Below are 19,134 nucleotides of genomic sequence, written 5' to 3' on the forward strand. Positions count from 1 at the left end.
GGGGGTAATAATCTCTTGAATAATAACTGATATATTTGTTAATTCACCTAAACAGCAAGGGGGGGAGAATAAAGTGAAAAACTATTCAGTGGTTAATGAAGACAAAAAGTCTGTCCCCTTACAAAGTGATATACTGACGTCATGGAGAAAGAGATGAAGTGAGCTACAGCAGCTGCAAGCCATTATCACACAGCCTGATCTGCCGAGTTGCCACTGACCAGCCAAAATACGTAACACTTCCTCATGCATACACGAAACATGATTAAATGTTACAAACAACTATAAAGTAAAAACTTCCAATTGCATATTTGTTACTATCAAACAGTGATCCAAGGCAAAAAATTCTCCAAAGACAATTCTACTTAATATGAAGCTGGTTTCAAATACAATAGCATAAACTGTCCAATATATAACAAAGCAAACACAAAAACACTACTTAATTCTACAAAAATATTATGGGTTGAATCCTGTCTAAATTCCATACATGCAAGCATAACCTCCTCCTCTTGTACTGCAGCCTGCAAAGTGCCCTAAAATACTGCTCTTAGGAGGCAAGGAATCCACTAGGAGCAGCAAGAGGTTGGTGTTGAAGGGCTGCCAATGCAGTGGGCGAAAAAGAAAAATCAGCAAAAAATTCCACAGGATTCAACCTTATACAACAACCAAGACTATGATATCACAGAAGAGCCCTGCTAGATCAGACCAGTGGTCTGCCTAGTTCAGTATCCCATTTCACACCGTGGCTGTCCCAGAGAGCTGACAAACTGGGGACAGAGACCAGTGCTTTCCCCAGATGTTGCCTCCTAGCACTGGTTTTAGAGGTTTTCTGTCTAAGCATGGAGGTTCCCATTAGCCACTGTGGCTAGTAGCAAATAATAACATAAGAACATAAGAAAAGCCCTGAAGAAGGAAACACTAATATAGTTGTTCATACTGACAGGGATCTATCATTGATCCCCAAATAACTAAAAAGATAAATAGGAGTTTGGAGTGTTTCAAAATGAAGACATCTAAATAGAGATCCAACAGAAGTTTATAAAACTGAGCATGATATGGAGAAAAAAGACAAAAAAATGTTTTCTCTCCTCTCCAGTAATGCTAGACCTCAGTGATATTAGCTGATCAATGACACTGACTGGCAGTAGAGACAGGACAGCTAAAAAAGCAAGAAGTACTTCACATGATGTGAGATCGATTTATGAAATTCACAGCTGCAAGATGTGTGGAGACAGCTGTCACCTTTGCTGGATTTAAAAGGGAATTAGTACAGTTAGGGAGCAGCAGTGGAAGAAGGCTGTTGCCTTCATGTATGAATACAGTAAAAAAACCCAGTTCTTTTTATGCTGATGGATGTGTGGATTACAGGGGGAAAAACACAGAAGATTATGAATTAGCATGCACAAACATAAACAGAGCAAGCTAAAACCCAGCACATGAACAATATAGGAAGAGAATTACTTTTCCAAAACAGTTATCGCCAACGTTTTTCCTTGCAAAAATCCAATTCATGCTGTCTTTTGACTGCAACTCAGTGTTTAGAAATGACTACGTGAAAAGCATATGACCATATTACCATCTGCCAGAAAATAAGTCAGCCAAGTTCATTCATTTGAGATCACAAAATGATGTGTCATGCTGTGAGCTGAGGCACGTCTCAAGAAGTTGAGATGTCCAGCTAAATCCTCACCATCCCGCGTGACATCCTGATTCAGATGCAAGCTTCTCTACAACAGATGCTTCCATTTTTTGCCACAGTTTTATGTAACAAATGAAAGTCTCTTCTTGAAAATTAAACTGTCGTTTCTGATGGTCTGAACTAAGTTTATCAAATTATCTTAGAAAGAATTTTTAGTATTTCTGAAGACTCTTTTAACATACAATAGTTGACACTTCAGGTTCTCAATTACAATTTTAAAACATTAATAAACAGAAGAATCCATAGATCCTGCCTTCTCACAGGGTATTCCCCGGTAAACTTTACTCCTTTAAAGCAGTGCTTCTGCAGTAAGTATCACAGTGGAAAACATGTAGAAAACATTATGTCAGACTAAAAATCCACAGGGATTTTTCAGAAAAGATCAAGAAGCAGGAACCTACTATCCACTCCTGCTCAAATTCCATCTTAAAATATCCCCCAAGAGTTTCACTTCCTTCACAGGAATCACTTCAAAGATGAAGTACATCTTTGCATAGATAGAGATATCAAATTTCTGGCATGTGACTAAATTACTGAGGAAGGATAAATGCAGTAACAGTCAGTTAGGCCACAAAACCTTATTTGGGTTCTTTGGGAAAAGAGGGTTCAAATACCTTATTTTAATCAAATATTAATGAAGAATATATGAATTGCCAAACACAGAACTGGAATTTAGCTCAGTCAGGCTGGAAACAAAAATTTAAAACAATTTAGCTGCCTCAATTCTTCCTGGACTAAATCAGCTTAAGACAAATTTAAGGCAATTTAATCCGATTGTAGGCTCTGAGTTACTTAAATATTTGGAGAATATTTTGTTTTGAAGGGGAACAAAAGGTAAAAAGTTACATGTCTACAACAGAAAATATGATTTTGGACATGATGAGAGCTCACAAATAGAGCTGCCTTTTTGTATCATAAAACCAGTAACATACTCATTTCTAGAGAAAAATTACCTTAATTACAGGTTTCTCAAACTCTGAATTCAAGATTCCTTTAAAAATCAGTATACTTTCTGGGATCTCCCAACCTCACCTTAACCTAAATATTTGTGGGGTAGCTGATTCTCACACTCAGCAACCTGCATCTTCCTACTTGAATCTGAGAATCTCTAAACTGGGATACTGAATATTTTAGCATGATTTCTACCCACTCCCATGTTTGCCTACCAGCTCTACTCTTTTGCCTAGCATCAAGGTCCATTTGGTTGCTCTAGGCGTGACCTGAACAACAAGTAGTAAGCAGACAGACCAGGGGAAACTCAGAGTCCCGGCAAATGTGGCCAACTGCTCCACTGCAACACGTTCCCTCTCCTAAGAGTCTTAAACCCACAGAGAGAGAGCATAGGCAGTATGCTGTAAAAGATGGCAACATAGGTGTATTTTAATAATATTTCAAACAAGTCCATATTTTCCTAGTTTAAAATGATGTCCATGACAAAAGAACACCATAAAATGACTGAAAAGAAAGTGACCAAAACAATCATTATGTTGGTAGACCTCAATATATCTGAACTGTTCTTCTTCTCCTTGGATTCAGGGGTGCATGGCAGAGTTGGAACTCATCCCTTCCAGCCTCTTCATAAAGATGCAAAAGATGACCCTGAGAATGACTTGAGTCACACACTCATGCATGGTCACTTTACTCACTGACATCACATCATGCAAGATGCAATACAACATCATGAAATCAAGTAACATAAAAGGAACAGCAGTTTAAAAGTAAAGAACTCCAAAAAACTGAAGTGAGCAGTCCTGGATCCCTTGTACATTCTCTATAGCTCCTATGATACTAAATCATATTTCATATTTATTTAGAGAGTCTACAGCACTAAGAAGGAGACAGTTCATGAAAATACTTAGTGAGACTCAGGAGCAAGGACACAGTTATTTTATCATGCCAAATAGTTATTCCCCATTGCTACAGTACAGAAATTCTTCCAATTGGCACTAGATAGCATGTACCATAGCTTCCATGTAACTGCCTCCATAATTTTCAATGCAATGCAAGTTAGGCAGTATTTTTTTAACATGCACAACATACTCTTTGCTTCCCCAGAAACAGAGAAAAGTTTCACTGCAAAAATCCTGCTCAGCTGTAGCTATAACACGCAGGCAAAAACAATCTCTAAAAACAATCCTAAAGCCAAAGACTTTACATACTACTCCGCGAGGCACTTATCATTTTCAAGAATTGATATGATCTGGACATCAAAAGAGCTGGCTTTAAATACAAAAAAAGTGGAAATTTGCCAAGGGTTAGTTCAGATCATAATCCAATATTATGGAAAGCAACAATGGGTCAGAGAAGGTTAAGATGAAGTACCTAGCCTGGCAACTGAAGAAGAAAAAAGAGCAGAAAATTATTAGCAAGATAACTGAGGAAGGAAAGGAACTGAAGGATCATCAGGCAATTAAACAGGCCTTCTATAAATATTATGCGAAACTATTCCAAAGTAAGGCAGTGAATTTGGAAGAAATAGATCGATATTTCCAAAAAATAGACCTAACAAAAATATCAGAAGAAATGAAACAGAGACTGAATGCTCCAGTAACAGAGGAAGAAATTTTACAAGCAATAGAAGTAGCAAAGATTGGGACAGCACCAGGACCAGATGGGATCACAGCTAAATTCTACAAAGTAATGAAGGAAGACCTTGTACCGATATTAAAAAATATAATGAATGATACACTTCAAGGAAAAGGACTTCCAGATACATGGAATGAAGCGAGCATTGCTTTGATCCCGAAAGAATTACTAGACTTGACAGATGTGAAAAATTACAGACCAATTTCGCTTATAAATAATGACTATAAAATAATGGCAAGAATACTAGCAGACAGACTTAAAATATGGCTAATGGACTTTATAGGAGAGGACCAAGCTCGATTCCTACCAAACAGACAACTAAAAGACAACCTGAGAGTGGTTATAAATGCCATTGAATATTTTGACAAGCGACCAGACAAAGAAGTTGGCCTTTTCTTTGCTGATGCAGAGAAGGCCTTTGACAACTTGAACTGGGACTTTATGTTCGCATTAATGGAAAAGATGGACCTAGGTAAAGAATTTATAGAAGTAGTAAAAACAATATATAAGGAACAAAGAGCGACAATTTGTGTCAACGACGACCTGACAGAGAAGTTTGAAATAAGAAAAGGAACAAGATAAGGATGTCCACTATCACCATTATTATTTGAGATGGTCCTAGAAATATTACTAAGGCAGATCAGAGAAGATGATAATATAAAAGGAATAAAAATAAAGGGATCTTCTTATAAGTTAAGAGTGTTTGCAGATGATGTGATGTTTATAGCAGAAGATCCACTACAAACTTTGCCAAGATTACTTGATAAAATTAAGGAATTTGGAGATTTGGCAGGCTTTTATATAAACAAAAAGAAGTCAAAAATAATAACCAAGAATATGACCAAGAAGAAGCAACAGGAACTGAGTGAATTAACAAACTGTGAAGTGGTACACAAGACTAAATATTTGGGAATAATGCTGACAGCTAAAAATATTGATTTATTTAAGAACAGTTATGAAAAGCTCTGGACACAAATTGAAAGAGATATGATAAAATGGAATAAATTAAACTTATCGTGGTTCGGTCGGATTGCCACAGTCAAACTGAATGTGTTGCCTAGGATTATGTTCCTAATGCAAACAATACCAATTATAAAAGACAAAAAAACAAATTGAAAAATGGCAGAAGATGATATCGGAATTTGTGTGGGCAGGAAAGAAACCAAGAGTAAAGCTGAAAGTACTTTGTGATGCTAAGGAAAGAGGTGGAATGCAGTTACCTGATCTTCGACTTTACCACGAAGCGATATGTCTAGTCTGGTTAAAAGAATGGGTGTCGTTAACCAATCATAAATTACCAACTTTGGAAGGTTATAATAAACTATTTGGATGGCATGCATATATGTGGTACGATAAGAATAAAATGGATGCAATGTTTCAGCACCACCATTTGAGAAGAAATTTACTGTTGACTTGGTTAAAGTACAAAAAATTTATAGATCAGAAGAAACTACTGTGGATTATACCAGCTGAGGTGATCAACCCAAACCTAGAATACAAAGGAAGAGAATGGCTTACCCTCAAGGACCTAACAGAAATAGCAGATAAGGAGGTGAAACTCAAACCAAATGAGGAGTTGCCATTCAAATATGGTTGGTTACAATATAGACAAATTAAAGACTTATTTGACTCAGACAAGGTTTTAGAACCAAGAATTCAGAATTTGAAGAACTATTGTTGGGAGATAATAGTAAAGCAATTTCTAAAATGTACAAATTGTTTTTGAAGTGATTTACAGAAGATGAAACAGTCAAGGTACAAATGGTAAAGTGGGCTATAAATTGTAATAATGAAATAACGATGGAAGCATGGGAACAACTATGGAAAAATACCTTAAAAATATCAACATGTACCAGTATTAGAGAGAATGGCTATAAAATGTTATACAGGTGGTATTTAACACCGAAAAAATTAGCCATAGCCAATAAACAGCTATCTAATAAGTGTTGGAAATGTAAGGAGCATGAAGGTTCTCTATTTCATATGTGGTGGACTTGTCGTAAGGCTAGAGACTTTTGGACCAAAATATGTGCTGAGATGTCTTTGATACTTCGCTATAATCTTGCTAGAAATCCAGAAATGTTGTTACTATCTTTGCATTTGGAAGATGTTAACAGAAATGATAAGATATTGTTATATTACATGATAACAGCAGCTAGAATAATATATGCTCAGTACTGGAAGAAAGAAGAGATACCTGAAATTGAAGAACGGACAAGCAAATTGTTGTACATGGCTGAAATGGACAAACTAACAAGAAACTTGAAGGATCAAGAATCAAAAGCATTTTTGGAAGATTGGAAAAAGTTGAAAAAATATATGGAAAAGAAATGGGATGTTAAGGGACAATTAAGGCCTTGTGAGGGGTTTTAATGATACTAAGTAAGATAAGATATAGTTAAGATCTTTACTAATAACAAGATAAGAACAACTTTCGTATAGAAATAATGTGTTACTAATAACGGGGGGGTTGGAGTGCTGTTGGAAGTCAACATTGAAAACGGGGGGAAGGGAGGGGGTGTGGGAATATATTCATGGGAATTGAAATGGATTATATTTGTATCTTAATTTGACCATATATTGATCCATCCAATAAACATTTATTATAATAAAAAAAAACATAGACTGCACATCCAATTCCTAGAAAAAAATATAGATTATATTACTTGATGTGTGTGTTTGTTCTACATTTCTGACAACAATCCCAAGAAAAAACTGGGATGGGATTGTGAAGAGTAGGGCAAGAGGCAGAAGCAGCAAAACTTCCATTAACAGTGATTGTAACATGACCTGCCCGGAAAGAATTACTGGATCCAAAATACGTTCTGCAATTGTTTACAACGGCCTATTATGCCAACCTAATTTATAGTGCAATCCTAAGTGGAGTTACACCCTTCTTGACTTGATTGGACTTAGAAGGGCATAATTCTGTTTAGGACTGAACCGTTAATTCGATGCGTTCACAAATCTTACTGTTGTCGCCTTGATGGATCTTTTAATTGCTCCAATTCATGTGCTGGTGACCACGCATGATAAAAAGACACAAAGGCCTTGAAGTAATTATTGTTCTGCTTCCTGCCAATCCATTGTTTTCACTAAATACAAGTAGGGGAGAGGGGATATGGGAAGAATCTTCAGAATGAAGAGTTAAATTGCATTAATTTAGTTATATTAGCCTCTATGTTAGTGAATGTAGCCACTCAAGTGATCTGAAAGCTAATCCATATACAAAGGGTGATATTCCTCCCAGGAATACCTTGGAAAGGAGAAGACCAGACTGGCCACAGCCATCAACCGGAGGAGCAACCACGGGAAGCCTTCTTCTCACCTACCCCCTTCAAGGAAGAACTCTTTTCTGTCAGCTGCACAGGCGCTGCAAAAGCAAGTAAGATGACAATTCTGGTTGCTGCCACTCACCAAAGGCCCAAAGACCTCTGGGAAGTTACCCTCACCATCCCAGAAGTACCACCAGTAAAACAAGATCATCTTGACCTCAACTGGATACAAATGCTTAGAAGACTGGTTTCTGTTATCTGCTTTCCACTTATCCACCTGAGGGCACAGACTCGTGTCTCTTAATTGACATATACTATTTGAAAACAGGACACAAATATAATGAACAAATGAACGAACAACATAGGACAAATAAAATACTTACGCCGATAGTTGTTCATGAAACAAGCTTGCGCAGCGATCATCCATTCTGCTCGAGTCTCACAGAAGATGGCAATGTTTGTCTTTGGTTGCTGGCCTAACACTGCTAATCCTCTCCCAAAGTTATTAGCTTTATTGTAAACATCTTCATACGAAAGCCAGTTATATTTTCCAAGGATGACCTGATTAAAAACAATATAGACTTTTAGTCAGAAACTAAGCCTAAATATTTAGCTGCATTCATGCAGCCCAGCCAACTCATCATCCTGGTCTTTTCACCCTTTCCCTCACCACGAGCCAAAGTTTAAGGTCTTTCAGGTAATGACCTTTTTGCTAATGCTAATCTGTAAAGCGTTGTGCATGGATTTGGTGCTATACAAATAATAAAAACTAACAATAATAATAAATGTAAGAGAATCAATGAGGGACTTCTGAGGATGTTCTTATTGTCTTTCTTCTGCAAGTCGAGGGAACTGGGACTACACAAATAACAAAAATCTTTAAAATTATCTTCATGCGCTACTCAAGAATAATGATTCATCGCATTTGTGAGGGAAGCCACTCTGCAAAACCTCCATGAAAGCAAAAGGCCTTGCCACCTATGGAATTAAGTGGGATCAGGCCTCTTCTGTTGTTTCAAAAATCTCAGTAGCCATAAAATCTATTAACTTTACCATAAGATATTTATGGTCTGTAAAAAAATGGAAGAATTCAGCTGTCTGCTATGGAAGGGAGACACTCTATGGGGGTCTGCGGGGACACTCACTGGCTGATTCCGCACTTGCTGGATAATGCACTTTCAATGCACATTATCAATCATTTAAGGTGGATTTTTTGTTCTGCACACAAAAAAATTCGTTCCAAGTGATCTGTAAAGAGGATTGGAAGTGCATTATCCAACGTGTGCAAAATCACTCCCTGTCTGCTATGTAAGGGCCATAGACAAACTCACGATCTTTCACTCAACTGCTCTATTTGGGGAAAACCTGTGTTGGTATTATTTTGTATGCTGAGCCATCTACAGAAACCAGGAGTACTTAAATCTCACTGTAATATTATTTAAATGTGTCTTATTATTTGGCATTCTCTAGCATTTCATTGCAACTACTTAAGATTCCTAAGTTTCAGCTACAGGTCTGAAATATATTTTGTTCTAAAAAAACAACAGTATATTATAGAAAACAAAAGATCGAGGTGACGTCTACTAAATGCACTAGCACTTCTGCTAGTACGGTTGCCAGAGACAGTCAAAGGTTGTCCATGGACTGCCAAGGGTAGTCCATGTGCTCTTTAGCCAAGCAACATAGTGGCTTTAAAAAGAAAAAGGTTTCAGGTGGCTTATCCGACAGCTTTATTTATTCAGATTTGCTATTCACACATCTAAAACTGCATTGTATAAATAACAGATAACAGCAAATATTGTGATTTACAAAATTTTGGTAAATTTTTTATACACAGCATAAACTGATAAGATACTGCCCTCTAGTGTGCAACACTAATTAAAACTTTAGTCTGTATACGTTGACTATGATGTAACAATAAATTAGATACTGTATGGCGTTTATGTGATTATTAAGTATGCAATCCTACACAAACTTAACCCAATCTAAGCCCACTGATATAAATGGATTTAGACTGGAGTAACCGCAGAAAATTATACTGTAAAGCCACAATCCCAAGCACACACATTAGGGAACAGTTCCCATTTAACTCAGCTAAAATTTAATTCTGAATAAACATGTGCTCAATTGTAGTACATGACATTCTGATGGCTTTATTTTTAATTCAGTAAGGAAATGCATACTTTTCAAAATGCCATACTTACTCAAATTGTGAACCACCAGCATAAATGCTGAAGACTGTAACCACACATATTTTGGAAGCCAACTTAAACAAGACAGTATATGCTTTGTCAGCTGCAAATGCTCAGCTGTTTGCAGTTCTCACACCAAAATTAAAAAAAACTACTGCAGATTAATCATTTTTAAAGTTCATATTTATTTTAAAGAGTGGAAGAAAAATATAAGACAAATCTGATCAGACAGCCAAATACAAATAAGACTTTAAAATCTAACAGGGTTCTACAGCATAGAATGAAAACCCATTCTACAAGCAAGAAAATCCAATGCCACCATCCTATGGAAGAAAACAGAATAGCAGCAAGGGTGTCAGCTGTCTGCAGCATAATCAAATCACTGGTGCACTCTCTCTAGAGTCTACCTACATGCATATTTTTTAAAAGTCTGACTTTCCCATGTTTATATTGCTATACCAGAATCTGCATTTTCAACAGAGTAGTGTTTCAGGTTGTGGGAGGAGTGTATGTGATTTGTAATGCTGTCTGCCAGCTCATTCTTCCCACTATAGCCACCACATGAACTATGTGGCTATGTTCAGTCATTACATTGAGCCTGAATATGCACTGACGAGGGTTACTGCCAGGCTCATGTGCACTCCTTGCTCCTTGCTGGGCACAGGAGCCCAGAAACAAGCTGAGTTTGTCTGCATTCAGGCTCAGAATGAGGGCTTGACGTGATGTCTGAATGCCGCCCATGTCAAAGCTGGTAGAATTGCTAAAGAAGAGAGAATGGGTGGCTTCTGTGATTTATCCCTCTGTAGCAGAGGGGAAAAGATGAGTGGAAGAGCTCTAACAGTAATTATACACACACACACACACACACACACACACAGCCACAAGCAATTACACAACTGTGGAAAGGAGGACAGGGTCAGAGCCAATGGATTGAGGGTGACAGCCAAAGTGAGGTTTCTCCCTTCATGCTACTACAGATAGCAAGGAGAAAAGAACTTGAGCCCCCTTCACTGCTTCCTCTGTCCCCATCCAGAAACTCACACAGAAAACACACATGAGCAGACAGCTGCTTCTAGAGCTATACAACCCTTACCAGATTCTTCCAGAATCCAGATAGAACATTATTTAAAAAGTAGAAAAATCAATGACAACTAGTAAGGGGACAGGAACACACGAACTAAACAGACACAGGAGTGCTAATGGTCTCTGGACTGCACTTTACGTCCAAAGTGCCAAAATGTTTCTGTAGCTTATAAAAAGAGAATTTGTCAATAAATAAGCTTAAAGTCTTCAATCAGCCCATTTTTTTCCTCTTTCTCAAGAAAAAGTAAGCAAATCTGTCTCAGCATTTTTCAGCTCTCTGGTAGTTTAACAACTTATATAACAGAATGACCTAAGGGTTCCTAATGCCAAGCATTCATCTGATACTTATACTTACAAAAAAAAAAATCTTACTAAGTAGCAAAAAATGCTAATCTATCCACAAAAGCCGATTACATGGACTGTGTGGACTGATTCATGGTCAGGTTAATGGTGAGGTAGAAGATACTGAAGGCCTGGTGGAATTCCTCCAGTGTTTCTTTCCCTTGTGTCCAGATGACAAAAATGTCATCAGTAACTCTCAGGTACAGGAGGGGTGTTAACAGGTGGAAGTTGAGGAAGGATTGCTTAAATTCAGCCATGAAAATATTGGCATATTGAAGTGCCTTCTGAGTGCCCAATACTGTGCCATTGATCTGAAGGAATAAATCTTCACCAAGTAGTTGCAGGTGAAAAACAAACTGGAAGAGTTTGGGTCACTAGGTCATCTGTAGTGTTCCTACTGATTGAAACCCACTGACTGGCAAACATATTTACATGCCTCCAGTCACCATCCTAAACACATCAAACAATCCATTGTCTACAGCCAAGCTTTGTGTTACAGCCAGATCTGTTCTAAATTTCTCTGACAGAGATTCTTACCTGCGGGATCTACAACAGACATTTTTGGAATTACATTACTTCCCTAATTTAGTAAGGAAATGGACTTGTAAAGTTAGAATGATACCAAGAGATAACCTGCTGCAAGACAGGCCTGAACAAAACAAAAACAGAACATCATTGGTAGTTACATACAGCTCTCAGCTCAAGACAGTTCAACACATTAATTAGTTGCAACCTACACTGGACAATGATACTCCTCTCACAAGTGTTCGGAGACATGCCTTTCTTGCCCAGAGACAGCTCCCTAACCTTAAGCAACTCCTCACTTACAATAATGTACTTGCTAATATGGACACAGCCTCTGGGACCAAGGCCTACAATAAACCAAGATGCCAATTCTGTCCTATTTACTACGACAACACAATTGCTGGACCTAACAACTCCAGTTATACCATCTTCCAGTGTTATATATGCTATCAAATGTCAGCAATGCCTTTCTACTCTCTACATTGCACAGTCCTGATGCAAAAGAATGGACATAAATCAGATGCTTAAAAGAAGTCAAAAAAATAAAAACAGCACTCAAAAACCAGTGGGAGAACATTTTAATCTTCCAAGACATTCCATTGCTTACCTAAAAAGTGGCAGTTCTAAAACAGGAGAGGATTACAATTTGAGATTGCTGAACTTGAGTTCATTCACACATCACATCTGTGTTTGTTGAATGACTGCTTGTCATGAGACACTTAAAAAACACAGGGCCTACATATGCAATCCAGATATACAGAAGACACCACACTACTAGCAGAAAATAGTGAAGACTTGAAATGACTACTGATGAAGGTTAAAGGAGAAAGCACCAAAACAGGATTACAGATGAACATCAAGAAGACAAAAGTAATGATTACTGAGGAATTACACAATTTTAAAGTTGACAAAGAGGACACTGAAATTGTTCAAGATTTTCTATTCCTTTCAATCATCAACCAAAAGGGAGACAACAATGAAAAAATCAGAAGAAGATTGAGACTTGGAAGAGGAGCTGTGAGGGAGCTAGATTAAGATCCTTAAAGATAAAGATGTCTCTCTAGGAACCAAGATCAAGATAATCCAAACTATGGTATTCCCCATTGCCATGTACGGATGTGAAAGTTGGATAGTGAAGAAAGCTGACTGGAAGAAAATTGATTCATTTGAAATGTGGTGCTGGAGGAGAGTTTTGCGTATGCCATGGACAGCCAAAAAGACAAATAAGTGGGTACTAGATCAAATCAAGCCTGAATTCTCCCTAGAAGCTAAAATGACAAGACTAAGGCTATGGTACTTTGGTCACACCATGAGAAGACAAGATTCTCTGGAAAAGTCAATAATACTAGGAAAAGTGGAAGACAGCAGGAAAAGAGGAAGACCTAAAACGAGACAGCTTCACTCAATAAAGGAAGCCACGTCCTCCAGTTTGCAGGATCTGAGCAAGTCTGTTAATGATAGAACATTTTGGAGGGTTTTCATTCATAGTGTCACCATAGGTCGGAGGTGACTTGATGGCACATAACACACACACACATATGCAACCAGGTACCTGGAGACCTGCCTGAAAGGGGGTGGATTAGGGATACAGTACTTTACTTCATGCCATATTTCATAGAAAAATAGTAGTGCTATTTCTTCTCTTCTCTAAAATGTTGTGTGAAAAAAGCCCAGAGAACTTTGCAGAAGGGAATATTTGGTCTGTTGTCGTGTCCAGCAGAGATATTCTCTACGGTTACTGTAATGCATAGAGAACTAGGGGGAGGGAATCTTTGTACTAGCCAAGGACATTGGCAAAGGAGAGAGAGTTGCCCCAGGTGACCTGGCAAGAGGATTTGTCCCCTCCTGTTTATGAAAGTAAGATGGGACCTAGTTTAGCTGTTCATCATGGTCACAGATTCTCTAATGCCAAAAACAAAACAAAAAAGCCCTGGAAGTAAAACTAAAGTACAACTGAAAAACTGCCTGCAACGTTTTCATACAAACTGCAATGTGATCAATGGATAAAGTGATCCTCCAGGATATTACTGCCACTGTTCTTCCAGCCTGATAGACCTCTTGCAAGGCCAGAAGCAACTTATCCCAGTAAAGAGATACGGAAAGCCTTTGCAAGTGTCTGGCTGTTTATGATACAGTCACTGGGAAGATACTCAACAGGGCTGAGAGACTTTTGAAAGTGAGAAGGGAAATAGTTGCTCAGCAGTTACTCTACCTAGAGGTGTGTGATTCAGTATATCTGGTCTGAAAATAAACCCAAAAAAACCTTATTGGTATTTTTCAGGTATATTTGGGAATTCCAATCATCTGGGATTCTCAGATATACTGGCACTGGTGGTCCCAAGTAATCCCATAAATATTCTGGAATAACCAGATGTGCCATTTTAAAGGTCACAGCAGCTTATTTTACTCCTCTTGCAGGTTTCCTGCCTTACTTCTATCCTGCTGCCAGGATTGTCTGGGTCAGCACTGGTTCAGCTAAGATTCTCTGGTTTGATGTTGGTTCTGTTGGGGCTTTGTTGGTTCAATTTGCAATGAGAGGGTTTTGGTCAGTGATTGCTCTCGTTTGTTTAGTTAAGACTTGTGCCCTGGAGAAAACACTGCATTTTTTCTACCATAGGAAACAATGGAGAACAGCTGGGGGCACCTTGTTCAGGGACCCATAGAACTGGACCCCGTGACTGTATTTGAAACATGGGGGGGGGGAGTCTTTAGAGGACAGGCAGTCCTTGTTTCACTGCAACTTTATTGTAATTTCAATGAAAAACACACACACACCCCCCAGCCCCATGAGAAGACTGCCCCACAGGGAATAATAAATCTGAGTAATTTCAGAATCCTGGGGGAAAAGAAAAGGTCCAAATACAAAAACAGTACGGGAGGAGCCAAATATTGTGAATTGGTCTTCCCAATATCCAATTTTGAAAAATTCCTATTTTTTTAAGCACACCTCCTTAACTGTATCTATCCCAGTAAAAATGGTCAACAGGGAATTGCAACACCAAATATGAGCCTTAGAAAGAGCTACCACTTCCAAGCAAGGAAGCAAATATTGCAAATTATCTGTTCCTGAACCAAGTACGTAAATATGAAAATACCCTAAAACATATAAATTTCTTAATATCCTTTTATATATGTGTGTGTGTATGTGTGTGTGTATGTGTGTATGTATATGTGTGTGTGTATTGCTAAAACACCTAATTTATACTTTAACCTATTAAATTATTCAATTGTAAACAGTGTTTGAAAGAAATCTTTTTCATACTTGCAAGAATTTTCAATGTACAGCCAAGCCTTCTGAGACTTCCAGTTCAACAAGCAGGCTTTTCTGCTTGACCAATCTTTCCAAAGAACACAACTTTTTATTTGCAAAACAGTTTGGAAACCCAACGTGCCTGTGTTCTTCCAGCATAGTACAAATTCATTACACATATACTGTTTAAGATTTCTTGACTCACTAAAGAGAATACCAACACAATAAAACTTTTCAGTTTTTCTTCTCTTCAGTTGTATTGAAATAAAATAAAAACAGAGGAGCAACGTACCTTTTTAAAAACTTTTCCAGATGGCTGGATTTCATCTTCTTCCTTTAAGATTTCCCGTGTTCCCAAGAGTTTCTTATCCTTAAATTTACTTGTAGCATACTTGAAAGCTTTGTCAAGCGTGTCACATCCAGGATATAATACAGATGCTAAGCAATGCAAACTGTTAACAGATCTGTATGGACTACCTGGTTTGTTATTCACTGGTTTAGCTTTAATTTGCTTTGATTTGGCAATTGCATATCTTGATCCAGAAAATATATACCATGGGATATAGGTTACAATTGTGTATATCAGGATTACAAACTTTATAACATGAAGAAGAAAAGGGTTGATAGTATGCTTTAGCTTCATTGTGTCCATTTTTGAAGAATATAAACTACTCAGAACAGCCTGACAAATATATCACATAAAGATCAACAAAGTCCTGAAATAGAAAGAAAAAAAAGGGGGGGGGGAGAGAATGAGAAATACTCTCATATACTGAAAGCACATATTTGATCACTTCTGGTCACAAAAATACTTAAAAAGATTTTTTGGACTAAAATCACATTCATTTTAAAGAAATATAGACAGAAATATAAATATCAAATAAAACAGAAGGCCAAACAAAAATGGATGACTACTGTTAAATATTTTAACACTTCCTTCAAATCTGGGGCCTTGACCCACCATTTAAGGGATATAAAGTACAGAACTATACCAGATCTCTACTAGAGCCCTAAGAGCAGGGTATGGGACCAGCTATAAGTTAGAATTGTAAGCGCTGGGTAGATGAACCAATACCAGATAGTTCAGGTATCACAAGCCCAGTCCTTCCAACAATGGCTGGCAGTGCAATCCTAAACAGAACGACACCCTTGTAAAGTATATATGGAGACTATATATAAGGTCTTCTTTGTATCTCTAAGCACAAGATGTAGTGGTGGTCAATGTATATAAAACTAATGTATTATTTCAATACATTTTCTAGCTGATTTTCTTAAGCCATGCATTGAAATACTTTTCCAGCCTTAAAACAGATTCCATCCAAATATATCCCAAGCATTCCCAAGCATAAGCATCATTTTTTCCCCAGTACCCAGCTAAATAGGTATTCAGGAATGCCATTTCAGAGGTTTGGATCCAACAATGTTTTCACAGATAGGATTTCTGCCCATGGAGTGCAACTGGGGACCCCAGGAACAGCATTTTTGGGAGGTATTTGGGGCTGCAAAGGGGAGAGTGGGAGAAAGATACTTTCCATGGACAGAAATCTGTCTGCAGAAATCTAGTGAATCCAGGGCAGGCTTTGGAGCAGTATGAGAAAGATGCAGAGAGATTTCCGAAGATTAGCTCAAGACTCTCACCAAGGTTTAAAAGGTGCCCCCCTCCTCTGAAATGTAAACACAATCAAGTTGCAAAAGATCAATTTTTTTGAAGGAGTTTGGCACAGATGCTTTTTATACCTCAGAATAACGACAACAATGTTACTCTTCATTTGTATGTAGCAAAGGGGATTGTGTTCTTGGCATAGACTTAAAAAACTATTTATAAAAAGAAGCCCTCAGTATGTTGAATGAGCAACATGGCCAAAGATACTGGTGGTCCTGACCAGTAATCAACTGTATTTGCACAGCAACCCATCCCCCATCTGTCCTCCCTAAATGGAACTTTTCCAGCTTAAGAGTCAGGAAACTATCATAAGGAATCATATCTGGTTCTCAATAATCAAGATATTATGCAGCTACATAAAATAACCAATAACTGTGGCTTGTTACAGAAGTTATATGCTCAACATATAGAATTAAAAGAACTATTGCTTGGGTTTAGATTATATAGTCCCCGCTTCTACTCTCTGCACCAGAGCAGCATGCACAGGACAGAAAGACAGAAGGGGATTTCCTACTGCCAGCCTCAGCTTCCTTGCATGTAAGCACTGCCTCATGCTGCAGATGTACTGAATTTTCCCCTTATATTTTATAGCAATTTGGGTCATTATTTGTTAATGATAAGTACGAACAAAATCTGCACAGTGCCTAATGACAAGATCATATACATGCTTTTCATTGTAAATTATTAATTTGGTTGGTGGAAATATTCCCAAAGTATGCTAAAGGAAGTATGAATTCCATCCACTGTTCACATTTCCACATTCCTGGTTTATGACTTGAAGGGGTATTTAACACTGAAAAATTACTTAAACTCAGGAAAAAGAATAGTATTTAAGGATCTTACTTGTTCACCTTGGCTACCGCGCCATATTGCTATCTGATGCAGCTGCTTACTGTCTGTTTAGTTCACTGGCAGAACTTGCATTGTCACTGTCTCTAGCAGCTGTAATAGAGAAAGAGAGCATGTTTTGAAAGAGTAAGGCGAAGTGCAAATATCCAGTTGATGGAAGAAAATGCTATCACATAAAAATGTTTTTTAAAAATTATTGTAAAAAATCAGAAGCAATCTGGAAATTGTTGGGATAGATGTCCACAAATTACTCTGCCGCTAGCCAGTCTAAAGGCTAGTGAGGGGCTATACTTCTACCCTACCAGTAAGAATAATGCCAAGGGAAAATCAGTTTACTCCCAATGGGATATAAATACTCATGACCTTTAACCTGATCTCCAATATTCTACTCATTGTATCCCTCTACTTGTTTCCCCTTGTATGTCTTGTAATTTAGTCTAAAAGCCTGTGGTCAAGGACCTAGGTCTTTTCAATTATGGGCACTATTTTGGGAGACAAAACATAAATATAATGAATAATCAAGAGTACACTGTAAATCTAGATGATACACCATGGTACATTTCATTATGATTTATAGCAGTATTTAGCAAATATGAGGGTATAGTGGTTAAGGGTTGGACCAGGATCTGAGAAAACCATATCTGAATCCCCACTCTGTCAATTCAAGTTATCGGCTATCACATACTAAGTCCTTCATAGTCTTGGTCCCTCATATCTGCAGGTCCACCTCTCTTCCTACACTCTGCCACAACAGCCTCGCTGATCTAAGCAGGGCCTTCTGCAGGTGCCACCCTGCAAGTGGGCAAGATCAACAACTGCCTGTACATGCACGTTCTCTGTTGTGGCCTCCGTCTTATGGAATGACCTGCCTGATGACATCAAGAAGGCTCCCACTCCCCTGGCTTTCCACAAATTATGCAAAACTGAATTATTTAGGAGGGTTTTTATCTACAGGTAACAGAGCTGGTTTGTAATGAAATGGATCAGAATGATGCTTAGGGACAGGAAGTGTGGACTATACAACTGTTTATAGCTGTATATCTGTCTGCTGCCGTAAGTATCGTCCTACTGTGTTAATTTCTGCATTGATTGACATGTTGTCATGTTTAAATGCTTATGTTCTGTTTCAGATTTCTGCTTGTTTTCAGATTCTGAAATCCAAACCCTATTGTACTGTTTATTGGATGTCCCATCCTGTTGACTGTATAGCCTTACACTATGTAATCTGCCTTGAGTCTCATTGAGAAGGGTGGAATGGAAATAACATATAAATAAAGCTTGTCTTTTATAACTGAGACACAAAAAGAAACTACTGGCAGTTATCTATACATTTTTTCTTAAGTGAAAGAGAATTCTAAAAACTGTACGATTAAATTTCTGCCTGAAATAAACTGGCAGAATTACCAGCTCATCCAGTCCCAACAGTTGCAGTTAAATTCTGTGAGAATAATTTTGTCAGATACACAACTTTATAAAGTTTGTGTATACTCCTTTACAGTTTGTAATCTGAGACCACAATCAGGCAGATCCTTGTAGACATCAGTCATTTAAATCTGCTCAACCATGGAACTTCAGAAGACAGTTCAGTTCTCAAGTCACATGTTCTGGAGAGACAGAGTGACTGGCCCAAGGTCACCGAGTGAGCTTCATGGCACAGTGTGAATTTGAACCAG

At 37.9% G+C, this 19,134-nt stretch overlaps 1 protein-coding gene across 4 annotated transcripts in view; it reads right to left on the minus strand.

Moving 5' to 3' along the window:
- Positions 1-19,134, minus strand: part of ACSL3 (acyl-CoA synthetase long chain family member 3) — a 73,381-nt gene that overhangs the window by 33,304 nt on the left and 20,943 nt on the right. For all 4 annotated transcript variants that reach the window (XM_054982468.1, XM_054982467.1, XM_054982466.1 and 1 more), the window contains exons 3-5: positions 17,456-17,554; positions 15,242-15,665; positions 7,941-8,118 (exon numbers count right to left, since the gene is read on the minus strand). In XM_054982468.1, the coding sequence (XP_054838443.1) occupies positions 7,941-8,118; positions 15,242-15,601 (538 nt within the window). In that variant the 5' untranslated portion in view covers positions 15,602-15,665; positions 17,456-17,554. The remainder of the gene's footprint in view (positions 1-7,940; positions 8,119-15,241; positions 15,666-17,455; positions 17,555-19,134) is intronic.

Source organism: Eublepharis macularius, chromosome 6 (assembly GCF_028583425.1).
Source record: "Eublepharis macularius isolate TG4126 chromosome 6, MPM_Emac_v1.0, whole genome shotgun sequence".
NCBI classification, from domain to species: domain Eukaryota; kingdom Metazoa; phylum Chordata; class Lepidosauria; order Squamata; family Eublepharidae; genus Eublepharis; species Eublepharis macularius.